The 17,574-nt window shown below is 34.4% G+C and overlaps 2 protein-coding genes across 2 annotated transcripts; one reads left to right on the forward strand and one right to left on the reverse strand.

Moving 5' to 3' along the window:
• Positions 1–3,521: 3,521 nt before the first annotated feature.
• On the reverse strand, positions 3,522–4,237 carry LOC124924419 (pathogenesis-related protein PR-4-like). The gene is made up of 2 exons (XM_047464462.1): positions 3,962–4,237; positions 3,522–3,713 (listed from the first exon to the last, which is right to left on the reverse strand). The coding sequence occupies exons 1-2, from the start codon at positions 4,235–4,237 to the stop codon at positions 3,522–3,524; spliced, it is 468 nt and encodes a 155-aa protein (XP_047320418.1).
• Positions 4,238–13,579: 9,342 nt separating this feature from the next.
• LOC124924420 (uncharacterized mitochondrial protein AtMg00810-like) lies at positions 13,580–16,682 on the forward strand. Its single transcript, XM_047464463.1, has 3 exons — positions 13,580–13,749; positions 16,001–16,334; positions 16,467–16,682. Exons 1-3 carry the CDS (start codon positions 13,580–13,582, stop codon positions 16,680–16,682), a joined length of 720 nt encoding a protein of 239 aa, XP_047320419.1.
• Positions 16,683–17,574: the final 892 nt, after the last annotated feature.

Here is a 17,574-nt window from a genome sequence, read left to right on the forward strand (position 1 = left end):
AGGGCGCCGTTAAGAATCTTTTGATCCCTTGTTCCTCGCAATAGACTGTGAAAGCGATTGACATGTACTCTCCTCCTCTATCTGACTATATGGCCTTGATGAAAAAACCAGTCGTCTTCTCCACTAATACCTTGAATTTCTTAAATGCATCGAATTCTTCTGATTTTTCTTTCAAAAAATAAACCCAAGTCTTCCTTGTGTAGTCATCAATGAATGTAATAAAGTACTTCTTCTCACTGTATGACTTAGGTGTGATTGGGCCGCATATATCGGTGTGAATCAGTTCGAGAGACTTCCTTGCACTATATTTCGCCTTCTTTGGGAATGAGTTCCTTACTTGTTTTCCGAGTACACATCCCTCGCAAAATTTCTTGGTGTAATCCATGTCTGGTAGCCCGTGAACCATATCCTTCTTTGCTAACTCCTGTAGGCCTCCGTAGTGTAGTTGTCCGAATCGTAAGTGCCACAACGATGCTTTATCCACCATTTTGACTTGTAGACATTGTTCTCGAACGTTTCTCAAGTTGAGTTTGAACGTTCGATTATTGGCCATCTCAACTTGTGTAAGCAACCTTCCTTTTTCGTTCTTTAAATGCAACATTCGGTCTTTCATGAGTATTGAGTATCCCTTCTCCAATAATTGCCCCAAGCTAATAATGTTACTCTTCAAGTCAGGGACAAAGTATACATTTTCAATTGACCCTTCTTTGCCATCGTCTTGTGAGAAACATATTCTATCTCGGCCCTTTACTTGAACCTTCGATTCATCCCCAAATGACACGTACCCATTCTTTATCTCTTGTATCTCCACAAAAAAATTCTTGTTCCCGCACATATGATTGTTGGCTTCAGTATCGAGATACCACAACGTCTCCTTGTCGGAAGTAGTGTCTTTATAGGCCATCATGAGAATATCGACTTCTTTTGTCTCCTCTTCCGCGACCAGATTCGCGTTCTCTTCTATCCTTTTTTCAGAATAGCACTCTTTTGCATAGTGCCCATATTTTCCGCAGTTGTAACATTCGACGTTTGATTTGCACTCTTTTGCATAGTGCCCATGCTTTCCGCAGTTGTAGCATTCAACAGTTGGATGATTTGACCGACCGCCTCTCCCACGACCACGTCCTCGCCCACGCCAATTTTGCTGGCTTGACTGATCCTTTTCTTCATAATTATTTCCACGTCCTCGGCCTCCGCTGCGGCCATGACCACGACCTCCACGACCGCGTCCCCTTCCTCGATTGTGTTGCGCATACATTACTCTGTCCTCCTTGATGGTTGTCTTGGCTTGTAAGGCTTCTTCGAGAAACTCTTGTTTTTTCTTATTCTTCCGTTGTTCATGTGCTTCAAGAGAACCAGCAAGATCATCAACGGTCATCTCTTCCAGACCCTTTGATTCCTCGATTGCACAAACGACGTTTTCGAAATTCTCGGTCAATGACCGTAGAATCTTCTCCACAACTCTTGCATTGGAGAGGGTTTCTCCATTGCGTTTGAGTTGATTCACCACTGTTTGCACACGTGTGATGTAGGTAGAAATTCCTTCTGACTCCTTCATCTTCATGGCCTCTAGTTCGCCTCGAAGAGTTTGAAGTCGCACTTGTTTAACTCAATCGGCACCCTTTAAAACCTTTTCTAAAATGTCCCACGCTGCCTTCGAGTTTTCTGCACCTGCAATTTTCTCGAAACCCGACTCGTCCACCGCTTGAAACAAAAGGTAGAGAGCGGTCTTATCTTTTATTCGTGTTTCTTTCAACGCCCTCAACTTAGTCACCGAAAGATTTCTCGTTTCAGTTGGTTCTTCATAACCATCTTCGACTATTTCCCATACGTCTTGTGCACCGAGTAAAGCTCGCATCTGAATACTTCAATTATCAAAGTTGGTTTTGGTGAGTCGCGGCAGTGGTATCTGCCCCAGCGCTTTGTTTGCCATGGCGCTCTGATACCAATTTGAGAAAAATAAACTTTTGGAGGAAGAGGATATAGAAAGACTCTTGAGGATTTCTTCTATAAGACTGAAACAAACTTTTTTATTATTTTTTTCTCTCTTACTTCATATTCAGCACACATACCTTTATTTATAGTCTCTTAACAGAAAACAAAACGTACAAGAAATAAAAACAAATATTAAAGACAAAAACTGTAACAGCAACATTTAAGGTTGACCCCTGATTACTAAAACTGCTAAAACGTTTGAAAACTAAACTTAAAAGACATTCAATCTATTATTTAAAATATGGCTGACCTTTATTTGAGTTTATTGTGTAACAGATCTAAGTAGGGATTCATTGAAGTCTGCATCCTTCTCCCGCCGTGCTTCGATTCACGTTATCTCCATAGCCCGACGATCATTGGAAATCGTGATTGACTCCAGAAACAACAAACACTAGTGACGAGGAGAGTTAATCGAACAAGCTTCCTAACTCTACGGGTCTTTCCTAGGATTAGACTAGACTAATTAGGAATTGATTTAGGCTCGTTTTGTATCAAAACTTAGAAAACTAAGTTGCTTAGATCTATCAACTAAGGTTAACCAAGTATAACACAAAACAACTATTCAATTCAATCACAAGAAACTAGATGAAACTTGGAAGGTTATGCATAATTGACTTAGAATTAAATGATGAAGTTCTGCAGTATTTAAGGTCTAACCAAGTCTGTAGGAAAATGGCTAGATGCAGTACTGATCGAAGAAGGTAGCTCTAAGCGAAGATTGGAGTTTAAGAGAGAGGAGGTTAGGTAGTTCAACCGTGATCAATTATGGGGTGATCGAAAGCTTATATACGAAGTTAAAGAGGTAGTTTAGGGATCAATTATGTTTATTTTTAATTTTCTTTCTTTGTCTCTAGTGCGGTTCCTGGAAAAACGCAAAAGACAACGTTATACTCAAAATTTTCGAGCAAATCATCATAAAGGTGTTCGTTTGCCCAAATTCTGAGTATTTACGAAGATTTATGTTTTTTCTCGAAAATGTAAAAAGTAAAATTATACTCAAACTTCACAATTTTTCGAGTTCATCGTCCTGAAACGATTTATTTGCCCAAATTTTAATTATTTTTTCAAAATTGATGTTTGAATCAAACTATAATAAGTCAAAAGGAGCCGGTTCGCAAATTAAATATGTATTTTAAATCTCTCATTCTATTAGTGAAATATGATGATTATGCTAGACGGCTGAATATATTTATTTTAATTATAAGTATGATTATTATGCTAAACCGAATATATTTGTTTTAATTAAATAAGTGTAAAATAGAAATTCTACACAAAGGAAAAGTAAAAAAAATAAAATATATGTGTTTAAACACTCTAATATTATTCATTTATTTCCACATCATATATAAACGATGATGAAACTGATATTCATCGCCATTAACATGCATACTGCATATGCATACTTTTATTATAACAAGTGTGTGTGGTACAAACTCATTAACTTATTTTTTTTCTTTATTTTCTGAAAGGAAACTAGCCTTCCAGCTGATGATATATATAGTGCTAGTAACTGGTGATCACCATAATTAATAAGAATATATTTGGAGATGATTGCCACAATCCACAAATTGGTAATCAACAATAAGGTGACCCTGGGCAATCCCACTCCCGTCGGTGTCAAGCTGCCGGAACACTCCCTCGTCTAAATCCAACCCTCCGTTGCTGCACTGATCCACTATCCTTACAGTTCTTTTTGCCCCTGTCCGTGTGTTTGTCACCTGCAAGTACATATTAATTATATCACAATCCCAATCGCTATTAGAGTCATATATATGTTAAGAGTAATGATAAAGAGCGGAAATTTGGTGTCATGAATAGTGTCGGAAATGATGTGCCAACACGTGATTGGACTTAAATCTAATATAAGAGAAATTTTTTATTTTCTAGGTCCAATCACGTGTTGGCATGACACCATTTATGACATCAAATTTCCGTTCTTTATCATTACTCATATAAATATGCGTACCAAGAGACATTTGCCACACGATGCCTGCCCTTTTGGACCGGAAGGACCACAAAAGGCGGTCCAACCATACTTCATCCTCCAAGAGAGGGGCTTGTTCCCGTCCCATGTCGAGCAATATGCACTGACGGCGTAAAGGTCCCAGTTAACCTTCTGGGGGTTATAGAAATGATAAGTGGCCCTCACCCTCACATTCGACGTGGTTCCTGCTGGGGCATCTCCACGGCAGTTACTCACGCCCACGCTTAAGCTAAATATTAGTATTAGGCATCTTACCATTATCCGAACATTATTAGTCATTTTTTTTTTTATTACGGCTAGTCTTATTACTACTATCTTTATACAACGTACTAATATATATATATATATATATATATATATATATATATATATATATATATATATATATATATTAGTTTCAACTACTTTTTTTTCTTTATTTTTATTAGACTTCATCTGGGTCGCCTTTGTTGACCGTGGAGGCTTATTACTTTTTTTTTCTGTGTTGAATTTAGGTTTAGGAGTAATTTGGGGGTAAGTTTGAAACAAACTTAAGGATAGAATTTTAAAAAAAATGGTTAAAAATTTTGGATAAAAGGTAAGTTTTATTATTTTTTTAATAATTAAATAAATAAATAATAAATTATATCATAAAAAATAATTTAAAAAATTTTAAGATGGCATGGTGACACTCTTTATTAGGTCCATGGAATTAGTTATTTCAGATTATTTTTAATTGAGAAACCTATTTAATTAATAATTTATTTATTATTTAAATCATAAACTAAATATAAAAATACTTTTAAAAATAGATTACAAAATATTCCTACATGTATGAACATTTTATTTTTTATCCAAATAATTATTATAAATATTTTTAAATTAATAATTATTAAGACTAAAAAATGTAAAATAAATAGTTATTATTATTTTTTAATTTCACGTAGAGTAGTGTCATCTAAGTAGCTAGTTATCACATTCTTACATATTTCGAAATGTAGAGTATTGTGTTCTAAGTAGTTAGTTAATTTCCCATTTTTAAATATTTTTTCAATATTCTTCTTTTAGGTTCAAAATCAATTAAATTCTTCAATGTCTTTCATTTTATATTTCATATATAGATACAAACTTCAAATATATATTGGTATAAAATTGACATTTATATTTATAAACTTTGATTGATTCCATTTTAAAAAATATCAGTAGCAACCATTTAATTAATCTTAAGAAAATTGTAGAGTGATAATTATTTTTCTTAAATAAAATGAACGAGATATATTTTTAGTTATTAGCTTGTAATAGAAAACTAGTAAAGATGGAAATTATTAAAATTTTAGGGTTGATTCTCTACTCTTAATTTTCCGTGCTCCTCCTTACAAGGGAGAGGTAATATCGTAATAAAAAAACTCTTTTTTATTACGATATTGCCCTTCCCTGTGAGAGGGAACAGTGGGGGCACGACAAATTGGGAGCAGAGGTTCTCAAGTACATAAAAGATGAGTAACTTTTTATTTTTCCATAGTTGACATAGAAGTCACTCTATTAGTACGAGGGAGAAGTAAAATCAAGTATAATTCAAGTTTGAATAAGAAATGTAATATATATATATATAATAATATTTAACTATAAATCACCGAGTTTTAGTACCACAACGCACGATCCGTTATATGAGCGTAAACGGTCAGGTTATTGATTAGCAATTCGACCCGTCCTCAAAACATGGAGCGGGTCATTAAAAAACTATATTAAAAATGATATATATATATATATGAAATGATAGAGGCGACTGGTGCAGCGACTCCCGACGTGGCATGCCATGGTGGATTAAAAAAAGTATAAGCGCGCCTTTTCGTCTTCATTTTCAAAACCCTAGCCTTCTTCCGCTTGAAACTCATTACGCCCCGGCCTCTTCATACCTCCTAAGAGAAGAACTCACCAACCTTTGATAGGAAAATAGAAGAAATAGCAGTACGAACGGCGAAACAACGACAAGTGTGTGGGTTAACGGTACCAACATGGGAAAACAGAAGAACTCATGAAGCTTCATCACTCCTAAAAGAAATATTGGTGACTTGATATGGTATCGTTTTCAAAAGCGACAGTGGCTAAAAAACTGCGAAACAACGACAAGTACAAGATTTAACGGTTTAGGGTTTAGGGTTTAATCTAAGACATGATAGTACCTTAGTAATTGCTTGAGATTGGATAGGATGAGAAGAGATAAGAAGAGAATTGTGATAATAGATTCTACAATTGGATAAATGGGATTATAATTGTAGAGGAGAATAGGAATTGAGGAGAGAGGGTATGACTAACCTTGTGATTGAATTATTGGTTGAATGTCTTCCATTCTCAAATTGTTGCTTAAACATTCAATTGTTGTAGCCTCTTTTCCCTCCAAGTTTTCCCACCAAACCAGTTACAACTGTCCAACCCAACTTATTTTCACACCTTTTATTTAAAAAAAAAAAAACTTCTGACAATTATACCCATTGGCTTATTCTAGGGCTTACAACCCCAATTCTCAATTCTCTTCGTAACATTAGCCTCTCCATCACATCTTGTTCGATCACAAACGAGATGAGAATTAGAAATAGTTTTCCTCACTAACAGCACAAAATTGGGATAACGATCCATCAGCTAAGATTCTTCCTCCCATGTTGCATCATCATCGGAGGAATTAGACCATCTAATTATCAAGAATTGGTCCACGCTAATTCCTTCTTTTCAAACCACTCTTTCATCTAGAATAGCCACTGGTTTTAAAGCATCATTAGTGCATAAGATTAGAATATGAAGAGTAGCCAAGACAGCACCTACTCTTTTCTTTAGCTGTGAAATATGTATAATATTGTGCATTCGTGTTGTTGAAGGAATGTCCAGCTTATATGTAACCTTTACAATTTTTTCCACCAACATAAATGTTCCATAGAATTTTGGACTAAGTTTGTGCATTTTTCCTCGAATTGACAATTGTTAGTATGACTATAATTTAACAAACATTCAATCTCCTACTTCATACACACAGTCCACCCATTTTTTGTCATCTTGTTGTTTCATGCGGTTTTAGGCTCTTTAAAGATGAAATTTCAGCAGCTTAAGGACTTCTTCCCTAGTAGATAGACTAAGATCAACTACTTTTACTTTTGAATTCCCATACATATAAGGATAATGGATTGGTGTAGGTTTTCCATATACAATCTCATACGGTGATGATAAGGTTGTCGAATGAAAGTTGATATTGTACCACCATTCTGCTAAAGAAAACCAAGTTACCCATGACTTAGGCTTTTGGCCAACCATACAACATAAATACGTTTCCAAACTTCGGTTGAGTACCTCAGTTTTACCATCAGTTTGTGGATGATATACCGATGACATGGCTTATTGAATACCCTACAGCTTACATAATTCTCTCCAGAATGTACTTACAAATATCTTGTCCCTATCACTAACAATCGTTAAGGTCATACCATGGAGCTTAAAAATATTGTCAAGGAATACCTGGCCAATTGTATTTGATGAATATGGATGTCGAAGACTAATAAAATGTTTCATCTTCGAAAGTATGTCTACTATCACCAAAATTGTTGAGTACCCATTAGATTTAGGCAACCCCTCAATAAAATTCATAGATATGTCGCTCCAGTTTGACTTAGGAATAGACAAATGTTGTAACAAACATTTGTAACCTTGAGTTTCCCATTTTGTTGTTGGAAAATATCACAATTTCTTACGTATTCTCGGACATCCCGTTCCAATCCTCTCTAATGATAAGCTTGTCGAAGTTACTAATAGGTGACCATCACCCCCGAATGTCCACCCATCGTTGATTTGTGCATTATAAAAATTACATTGTTTCTCAACCCTTGATCAGCACCTACTACAATCCTTCCTTCTTTCCTCAATTATTGATTAATAAAAGTGAAACCTTCCACCCCTGAAGCATCTCTTCCCAACGTAAGTATAATCTTTTTCAAATTCTCATCATTCTCTTATTATTGTATGATTCTCTTCATTAAGAACGATAAAAATTCAGAAATAGCATAACATGATCTTCCCTACGAAATTCTGGATAAAGTGTTTGCTACCAGGTTCTCTTTACCCTTCTTGTATTAGACAGAAAATTCAAACCCCACCAATTTGTATAGCCACTTCTCTTGGCTTGGATGTTTTATCTTCTGTTCAAGCAAATGTTTAAGTGATTCATGGTCTGTCTTAATCACAAATGGTTTGAATTGTATATAGTGTCTCCACTTTTTAATGGCATGTAGTATAGTTAGAATTTTTTTTGTTCATATGTTGATAGAGTTTGTAGCTTTTTGGCCCCAAACCTTTGCTAATGAATGCAATCAAATGTCCTTGTTGTATCAAAACTGCTCCCATTCCTATCATACTTACATCTGTTTCAATCAAAAATTCATCTTCAAAATTTGGTAGTTTAAGTACTAAAGGTCTGGTCATCACCTCCTTGAGTCTTTCAAAAGCAATTGTAGCTGCATCATTCCATTCGAACTTTCCCTTTTTTTAACAGTTTTGTCAATGATCCAACAATTGACCAATAGTCTCTGATAAACCGTTGGTAGTAGTCTGTCAATCATAGAAAACCTCTTAGCTACTTTAGATTATTCGATTCTGGTCATTCCTTGATAGTTGTAATTTTGGACATATCTATTATTACTCCTCTTTATGATCACATGCCCCAGATAATCAATTTCTAGACAAACCAAACCGCATTTTGATTACTTAAGCACTAGTTGATGTTGTCTTAGTTGACCAAAAACTAATCTTAGATGTTTGATATGATCATTCCAACTTTTACTATAGATAAGAATGTCATCAAAGAATACTAACACAAACTTTCTAAGATAAAGTTTAAAAATGTCATCCATTATCCTTTAAAATGTCGATGGGGCATTGGTTAACCAAAAGGCATCACCACAAACTCATATTGCCCTTCATGCATTTTGAAAATTGTTTTACAAATATCTTCTTCATTCATCTGTACTTGATGATAGCCGGAATGCAAATTAAGTTTAGAAAAAATAGATCAACCATAAAGTTCATCCATTAAATCTCCGATCAAAGGAATAGGAAACTTATCTTTAATAGTCTCTTCATTCCGCTTTCTATAGTCAATGCATAATCTCCAGATTTGATCCTTCTTTTTAACAAGCATGATTGGTGATGAAAAAGAACTGTAACTCTTCCTGGTTATTCCCGCATCGAGCATTTCCTTAACCATGTTCTTCATTTCATCCTTCTATAGAACTGGATACCAGTAAGGCTTCAAGCTTATGCCTTTGCTCCTTCCTTTAAACGTATCTGAAGATCATAACTTCTAATTGGAGGTAACGTTGTCGTCTTCTAAAATAAGTCTTCAAATTCCTTTAACTAATTCTTCAATTGGTCCTCCACATTTTTCTCATGTAAGGAAGCTATTATCGAATATAATTCTGTTGGACTGATTTTTTCCTCCCTGATAGTAATAACTACTACTTCAGCTCCCTTTTTAACTACCATTTTTAGCATGCTGCCATCTAACAATTCTACCTTACTTATAGTGTCACCCTTCAGTTTTACTATTTTTCCAAATATTCAAAACTCATTAGTAATTCTTTGAAATTCCAATTTATACCATTAAGATTTGATAATCATTCCACTCCTAGAATGATATCATATTTTTGAATTGATAACACTTTGGAATTTATAACAAACTCAGTCCCTTGAGAAAAAACATTTAAGACCAACACATTCATTGTTTCATTAACCGATGTTCACTTGCCACTGTTACCATTAGTTGTTCAACAACAGTCTTTACGAACTCAGTATTATGAAGTACCTGAGGGTTCACAAAATTATGAGTGATACCCGAATCTATCAGTATATACACATTGTTTTTTCCCACTGTACCCTTAACCTTCATGGTGTCAAAGTTCTGACCTCCTTCTATGTTAAATAAAGGTGTTTCTTTCGGGATTTCATTTCCGTATTCAGCTACCTCTTCCAATTGTATATTCCTTTCACACACATCAATATTCATAATAATCAGACCAGTTTTACACATGTGTCAATATTCCTATTTTTCTTCGCAATTAAAACATTGATTCCGCTTTCTTTGTTCATCCATGGTTTTCTTGTCCAAATTAGTCCTCCTAGAATTCTAACTGATTGCTATGGGTTTATGAATTACACCACTACTGCTCGAAGTACCATAAATTTACGTACATGGTCTAAGGGAGACTCCACTGTTGTTATTCCTATTACTAAATGCAAGTTGCCTCGGTGTAGGCAAAAGTAGACTTCCTTATTAGATAAGTAGCATTTTCGTGCCAATGATTCACAGAATGCATCTTGTAATTTCTTATTAGTCCTTTCATTCAGCTTGTTCATGCCCATAGCTTCTGATAAAGAATTTGGTTTCTAAATTCTGATAGGATTAACTATTTCTTCTTTTAAACCATTTAAGTAGCCTTTAATGGAATATTCTTCAGTTAGACGAGGAAGTTTATATTTCCAAATACAGATTGTCTCTCTTCTCCTACTGATAGTAACCCTGCCTATGGCAGATAATGCCTCCTCCTATAAAGATGTATTTGATTTCAGGTTGAGGCTTAAGTACAAACCTTGGCAAACTCTTAAGGACCTTAAGTGCAAGATTTCATGTTTCATCTTTAAACTGTGTTGCGTTAACTACGTTGTCATGTTATGTTAATTGCATTATCATGCTCCATTAACTACGATGTCATGTTAACTACGTTGTCATGTTTTTTGAACTACGTTGTCATTTTGTATATTAATTAGATTATTATGTTTTATATTCTGTATTTTAACATAACTTATGTTTATTCTGCATTGTAAAATTTTGTATTATGTGTTATCATGTTTTATTAACTGTGTTGTCATATTTTATGAATTGCGTTGTCATGTTTTTTGAACTGCGTTGTCATATTTTTTGAACTACATTGTTATGTTATATATTAGCTCCATTAATATGTTTCATATTCTTCATTTTAACTTAACTTATGTTCGATGTAATGCTTGACTCTTGAGAAATGACTCATTCTTGAAGCGAGGACATCAAGAAGATGACAGACGAAGAATCCTCCAATGTTACAAAACAGAAGGTTGTAGTTGCTTTATATTGAAAATCATTACAATGAGAGGATGCAGAATATACAAGAGAGGAAAGAACGGTCAGTAAAGAAAATAATTTGTTCTTTCCATTTTGACTTCTTTGGTTGGTCCTTTGATTAATTTGAAGTAGAGATACTGCAAGGCCAAAAACTACATGTACATCTTATAGTAAGTTCAAATTATAACAGCAAGCTAATACATACATAACTAATGTTTAAAATTCTCCTTTGGGTTGTTTTGTTACTTTGTAGGGTGTATTGACTGCAAAAAAAGTTTACGAGGTGCTAACACATAGAGGATGGTTGAAACTCTTCCCTCTGTTTGCAACGGTTCATGAAATTTGCACTTGTGTCTTCCTCCTTTATCTAGATGAATACAATGAATGCACCCCTAAAACAATTCTCAATACAGTGTTGTCATATTTTCAATACATCGTTATCATTTTCTCAATACAATGTAGTCATGTTAAAAATACAGTGTTGACATGTTATAAATACAACATATATTACAACTTGATAAATATATGTTAATTTGATAATACTAATTATTAACATTAATAATATTAATTATTAACATATATGTCTATAACACAATAGGTTAATTTGATAATACTAATTAATAAGATTGATTACAATATGTATATAACTAATTATTAACATATATTATACTTTACAACATATATAGTGTTGTTATATTCTCAATACATCATTGTCATTTTTTTAATACAACGTTGTCATATTCTCAACGAAGTGTTGTCATATCATTTTTAAACTTAAATTAAATGTCTAGAATGTCATCAACGAGAATGTCATGTTTATAAAACTGAAATAACAAACATGACATTCCAGTTTAATACAATATTAAAATTGATAATCTGTATTTTTATTTCTGTAGAATTAAATTTGAAAATTGCATGTCATGTTCTCAACGAAACGTTGTCATATTTTAAACTGAAGTAATGTTTATTAAACTACAATTCATTTTTATTCTTAATATTTGTTGTCTTTAGGTTATGATGGTCTATATGGTTTTGGTGCAAGTAGTTCATCCCTTTAGAAACATCAATTGCATCTATTAGTAAAGAAAGAATTGTGAATGCATCATTTTACTCGTGTAGATACTTATAGACCCTCAGTTTGGACATGAACTCTGGGAAAAAGTAGAATTCTATCAACTAATTATTATAAATTTCTTCAATTTTTTTCTTTTAGCTACATCAAATCTTATTCCGTTGAATTTAACACAAAATAGTTAACACGTTCCAAAATGAGAGTTACTATATAAGTCGATCCCAAATGATGATTGTCTAATTAGAAACATGATTGTTAAATCTTCTGACATGCACCTATAAATTTCAAAACATTCTTGTGACCGATTTTCCTACTATTAGTTATATTATTTGGTCTAATATTTTGGACGTAATTCTAGACATAATTTAGAGAGATAGTTATGGACTTTGTATATATATATGTGAGTTGTTTCACAGAACATAGATCGAGAAAATATACATACTCATTTTCAATCTTATTATGGTATCAGAGCTCTCTCAATGAGAGATTTCGTTTTTCTTCAAAATTTTCAACGTTGATTTTTTCTTTTAGCGTCTCTTCCTCTAATTAACCCTAGTCAGCTCTAAACCCCGACCATGGCATCTAAACCGACTACTGCAACCTTCTCTGTTGCTCATTATGAACATTTCTCTTCATATTACCTTCATCCTAGTGAAGATACAAGCTCGATTATTAGCCCGGTTATATTAAATGTTGATAATTATGAAGATTGGAGGCGTATGATGTATAATAATCTTCGTGCGAAGAACAAACTAGGCTTCCTTGATGGTGATATCACACCTCCAGCCGTCACTCATCAAGATTTTTCTCAATGGGGTATCATTAATTCAATGCTTAATGCATGGATCATGAATACATTGGATGAATCGATCCGGGGTCACATTCGTTATTCATATAAGGTTAAGATTTTGTGGGATGATCTTCATGAGCAATTTTACGTGGACAATGGACCGTGTATTTTGGAGCTTAAGTCTCAGATTGTTGAGTGTAAGCAACATGGTAAGTATGTTTCTAAATACTATTCTGAATTGTGTCATTTACAAGATAATTTAGCTGCGATTGAGAAGCTACCAAAGTGCACATGTGCGGCTGCACCTGAGTATACATGAATTTAGAATTATGCTATTCTCCATCAATTTTGTATGGGATTGGATGCTACTAAATTTGGTAATTGTGTCTCCTCTATTATAATGATGAATCCATTATCTACACTTAATATTGCATATGCTAAGGTTGTTTATGATGAATGAAATCAGGCTGTTTTAGAAGGGAAATCTACTCCTAGGACTGAGGCTATCGGTTTTTCAGCCAATGTTACAGTCTTAGGGCATTCTAACAAGTCCGTCAATGGCTCGGATAAGCGGGGGACATTGTAATAAAAAAAGGCATACGAAGGATAGTTTCTTTTGGATTTATGGCTATCTGGAGTGGTATCAAGAACGTCGTGCTAAGAATGGTGCTCGCGGTGGTCATGGTGGATAGCAACCACAATCTGTCTGCACATCTCAGGCTGCTCCTCGCCGCAATACCATATCTTTGGGGCATAGCCTTGCCTCCCACATGGCAGTTGCCTCCTCTAGTGAGGTTTCTACCGGTTCGATTGACCGTGCATATTTTCTGTCTACTTCTGATGAGCATTTGTCATAATTGTTGCAAATTGTGAATGGAATCAATGCTTCTTCTAATAATTATCGAGTATGTCTTTTTCTAATAATTAGATTATTGATACCGGGGTTTTGAATCATATGATGGGTAACTTAAATTTTTTTCAAACACTAGCTCAATTAATACTAGTGTTGGTGTACCTAATGGTTTGCGATATCTGTGACAAAAATTGGTGGTATTTTGTTTGGTGGATTGTCTCTTGATAATGTGTTATATGTCCCATCGATGACTTGTAATTTATAATCGGTATCTCAACACAATGTTTCCCGCCATTATATTATTATTTTTACTAATATGCTTTGTGTTATTTAGGATCGCACTTTGAGGAACTTAATTAGAGTGAGGGTGTTATCTACATGGGTCTATATTTTTCATCTGATTGCGGCTACAACAATTCAAGCTCATACGGTTTCTAATAAAGGATCTGATGTGTTATGGCACCAGCGCTTAGGTCATCCCTCTATGAAAGTTATTTCCGCTTTACCTTTTATTTCATAGACTTTGAATAAAGGTTATTCTATGAACTGCCATATTTGTTCTATGAGCAAACAAACATGTGCTCATTTTTTGTTATTTTTACCTGTGCTACTATTGTTTTTGATTTAGTCTATTATGATATTTGGGGACCAAACCTTTATCGGGTTGTGAAGCTCGTTATTTTCTTACTCTCGTTGATGATTTTTCACGCATTACATGGGTATTTTTTGATGCTTTGCAAAAGTGAAGTTGGTGCTTTGATTAAGCAATTTTATAAGATGGCAAAAACATAATTTTATAAACGTATTCGTGTGTTTCGTTCGGATAATGGTCATGAATTTACCTCCTTATAATCATTTTTTGTCGAAAAAGGCATTCTTTTATAAAAAAAAAAATTGTGTTGATACGACTCAACAAAATGGTAGAGTTGAACATAAGCATCATCATATTCTTAATGTAGCTCGTGCGTTATGTTTTCAAGCTAAGCTTCCGCGATATTTTTGGTGAGAATGTGTACTTACTGTTGCACACCTAATCAATTTCACACCAACACCTTTGTTGGATCTTAAGACTCCGTATGAATTTCTTTTTGGTAAACCACCACATCATTCTTCCCTTAAGTTTTTTGTTTGTTTATGTTATGCCTCCAATTCCCCGTATATTAAAGATAAATTTGACACACGCTCACGTAGTTGTATATTTGTGGGATATCCATTTGGTAAAAAGGGACTGGTGGTTATATATGATCTTAAATCCCTAATTTTTTTGTAAGTCGTGATGTTCAATTTTTTTAAGATCAGTTCCCTTACTTGGATTCTCTTTTGGATACGGCTAAAACTAAATGGGAAAAAATATTTTAATCAACATTATTATGGGTTGATTCGGATGATGACATGGGTATTAACTCTAGGGAGAGTTTGATCGACCCCTCTCATTCCACAACTACTGCCTCGGTCCCAAAGGAATTGTGTTGTGGCTTGCGTACTAAAACTTTTTTGACTCGTCTTCGCGATCATGTGACTAATATAGTGGTTCAACAAAATATAGACCCCCTACTACCGCACCACCATCACCTTCAGGGACCTCAGGTAAGCCTATTAACATTACGTGTTTTGTATATTATAATAATTTTTATGTCACTCATCAGTGTTATCTAGAAGCTCTATTGGATATAAAAGAGCCTTCCTCTTTTATAGAGGTTGTTAAATCACCGTAATGACAAACAACAATGACTAAGGAAATCTCTACTTTGGAACGCAATGATACTTGGACTTTAACCCGGTTGCATTGGTTGGATTTATAGAATTAAATGTACCTCTTTTGGCATGGTGGAACTTTATAATGCACGTCTAGTGGTTCATGGTAACCGACAACGTGTTGGCACTAATTATACATAAACTTTTGCTCAAGTTGTGAAAATGGGTATGGTATGTATTTTTCTTGTTGTTGCTACTATTTTTCATTGGGAACTTCATCAAATGGATGTGCATAATACTTTTTTGCACGGTGACTTGTCTGAGGAAGTGTATATACGTCCTCCCCTAGGCTATTCTACTCCTTCTGTTATGGTTTGTCGCTTACGCAAATCTTTATATGGGTTACGTCAGACTCCTCACTAGTGGTTCGCTAAGTTGTATGATGCATTGCGATCATATGGGTTTACTCAATCTTGTGTTGAGTATTCCTTATTTAGCCTTATTCGAGATGTTTATTCTATCCATGTGTTGGTTTATGTGAATGGTTTAATTATTGCTGGTAGTTCTTCCACGTTGATTTCTCGTTTTAAGGATTACTTGCATTCGTGTTTTCATATGAAGGACTTAGAGCATTTGAAGTATTTTCTTAGTATTAAGGTGGCTCGAGGTCCCAATGGGATTTTTTTATCCCAATGCAAGTATGTTCTAGATTTATTAACTAAAGTTGGTATGCTTGGGTGTCGCCCTATTGACACACCTATGGAGAAAAATCACTATCTTACTTCGTCTACTACTAATATTTTTGGTCAACCTAGCCAATATTGGTATTTGGTTAGTCGCTTGGTCTACTTTTCGGCTACTCACCCGGATTTTAGTTATGTTGTTCACACTCTAGCACAGTTTCTAAGTAATCCAATACAACACCATTAGGATGCTGCTTTGTGAGTTCTTCGGTATCTTAAGGGTGATCCGGCCAAGGTATTTGTTTACGACCTACATCGTCTTTCACTTTGCGACTTGGACAGTGACTGGGCTTCCTATCCTCTCACTCGTCGCTCTCTTACTGGCTTTGTGGTTTTTCTTGGACATTCTCGTATTTCTTGGCGTACCAAAAAGAAACCTATTGTTGTTTGTTCCTCTACTGAAGCTGAATATCGTGATATTACGGTTACTACTTGAAAACTAAAATGGCTCAAGTCTTTGCTGAAGACTCTTAGCATTTTGCATACGTCCCTATGTACCTCTTGTGTGACAGTCAGTCGGCTCTCCACATCGCTAGTAACCCCATTTTTTATGATTGTATGAATCATATTGAGATTGATTGTCACTTTATTCGGGATGAGCTCATTTCTGGAAACATTGCCACCCAATATGTGCCTACTTGTCATTAGTTAGTTGACGTTTTAACTAAGGCTTTGGGACATTTGTCCTTTACTTTTATTCTTCGCAAGTTGGGAATTCGTTATCTCACTAGTCCCACTTGAGGAGGGGTAATAGATGTATTATTTGGTCCAATATTTTGGACGTAATTTTAAGCATAATATTAGCTATATTATTTGGTCAAATATTCTGGACGTAATTATAAGCATAATTTAGGGAAATATTTATGACATCCTTTGTATATATTTGTGAGTTGTTTCACAATACAAAGATCAAGAAAATATACATACTCATTTTCAATCTTATTACCTACGCAAATTAAACCAAAGTTAAAACAATATTATCGACACATTTTTTAGCCAAAAAGTTTTTACATGAATTCCATAGCAATAAGGGAATAGGGTTGCGAAAGAGTTGAGAAGTGAAGAGTATCTAGTCAACCATTAATAAGTATTATCTTCACATAGAAAGAAATACATTTTTCATAAATTTTTCTTACATAAGGAGAAAAATAAGAGAAAAAAACACAAAAGATAATGAAGCAAGAGTATTTCATAAAAAATCAAGAAAATCAGTAATAGAACTTCATCTAGTAATAAGGCTTAGCTAATAATATGTTTAGTTAAGCTAGTTCTCAAATTGATTTAAATATAATAATGGAGGAAGCTTCAGGTTCAACGGAATAGAAACA

The sequence above is a fragment of the Impatiens glandulifera genome, chromosome 2 (genome assembly GCF_907164915.1).
Source record: "Impatiens glandulifera chromosome 2, dImpGla2.1, whole genome shotgun sequence".
NCBI classification, from domain to species: Eukaryota; Viridiplantae; Streptophyta; class Magnoliopsida; order Ericales; family Balsaminaceae; genus Impatiens; species Impatiens glandulifera.

Bases quoted from the DNA above. Each gene is read 5' to 3' on its own strand.
- LOC124924419 (XM_047464462.1), bottom strand. From the start codon at position 4,237: ATGGTAAGATGCCTAATACTAATATTTAGCTTAAGCGTGGGCGTGAGT. The intron at 3,714-3,961 runs GTACGCATATTT...ATGTACTTGCAG, and splicing joins CGTGTGGCAAATGTCTCTTG to GTGACAAACACACGGACAGG.
- LOC124924420 (XM_047464463.1), top strand. From the start codon at position 13,580: ATGGCTATCTGGAGTGGTATCAAGAACGTCGTGCTAAGAATGGTGCTC. The intron at 13,750-16,000 runs GTTTCTACCGGT...TTCCTTATTTAG, and splicing joins CAGTTGCCTCCTCTAGTGAG to CCTTATTCGAGATGTTTATT. The intron at 16,335-16,466 runs GTTAGTCGCTTG...CGGTATCTTAAG, and splicing joins CTAGCCAATATTGGTATTTG to GGTGATCCGGCCAAGGTATT.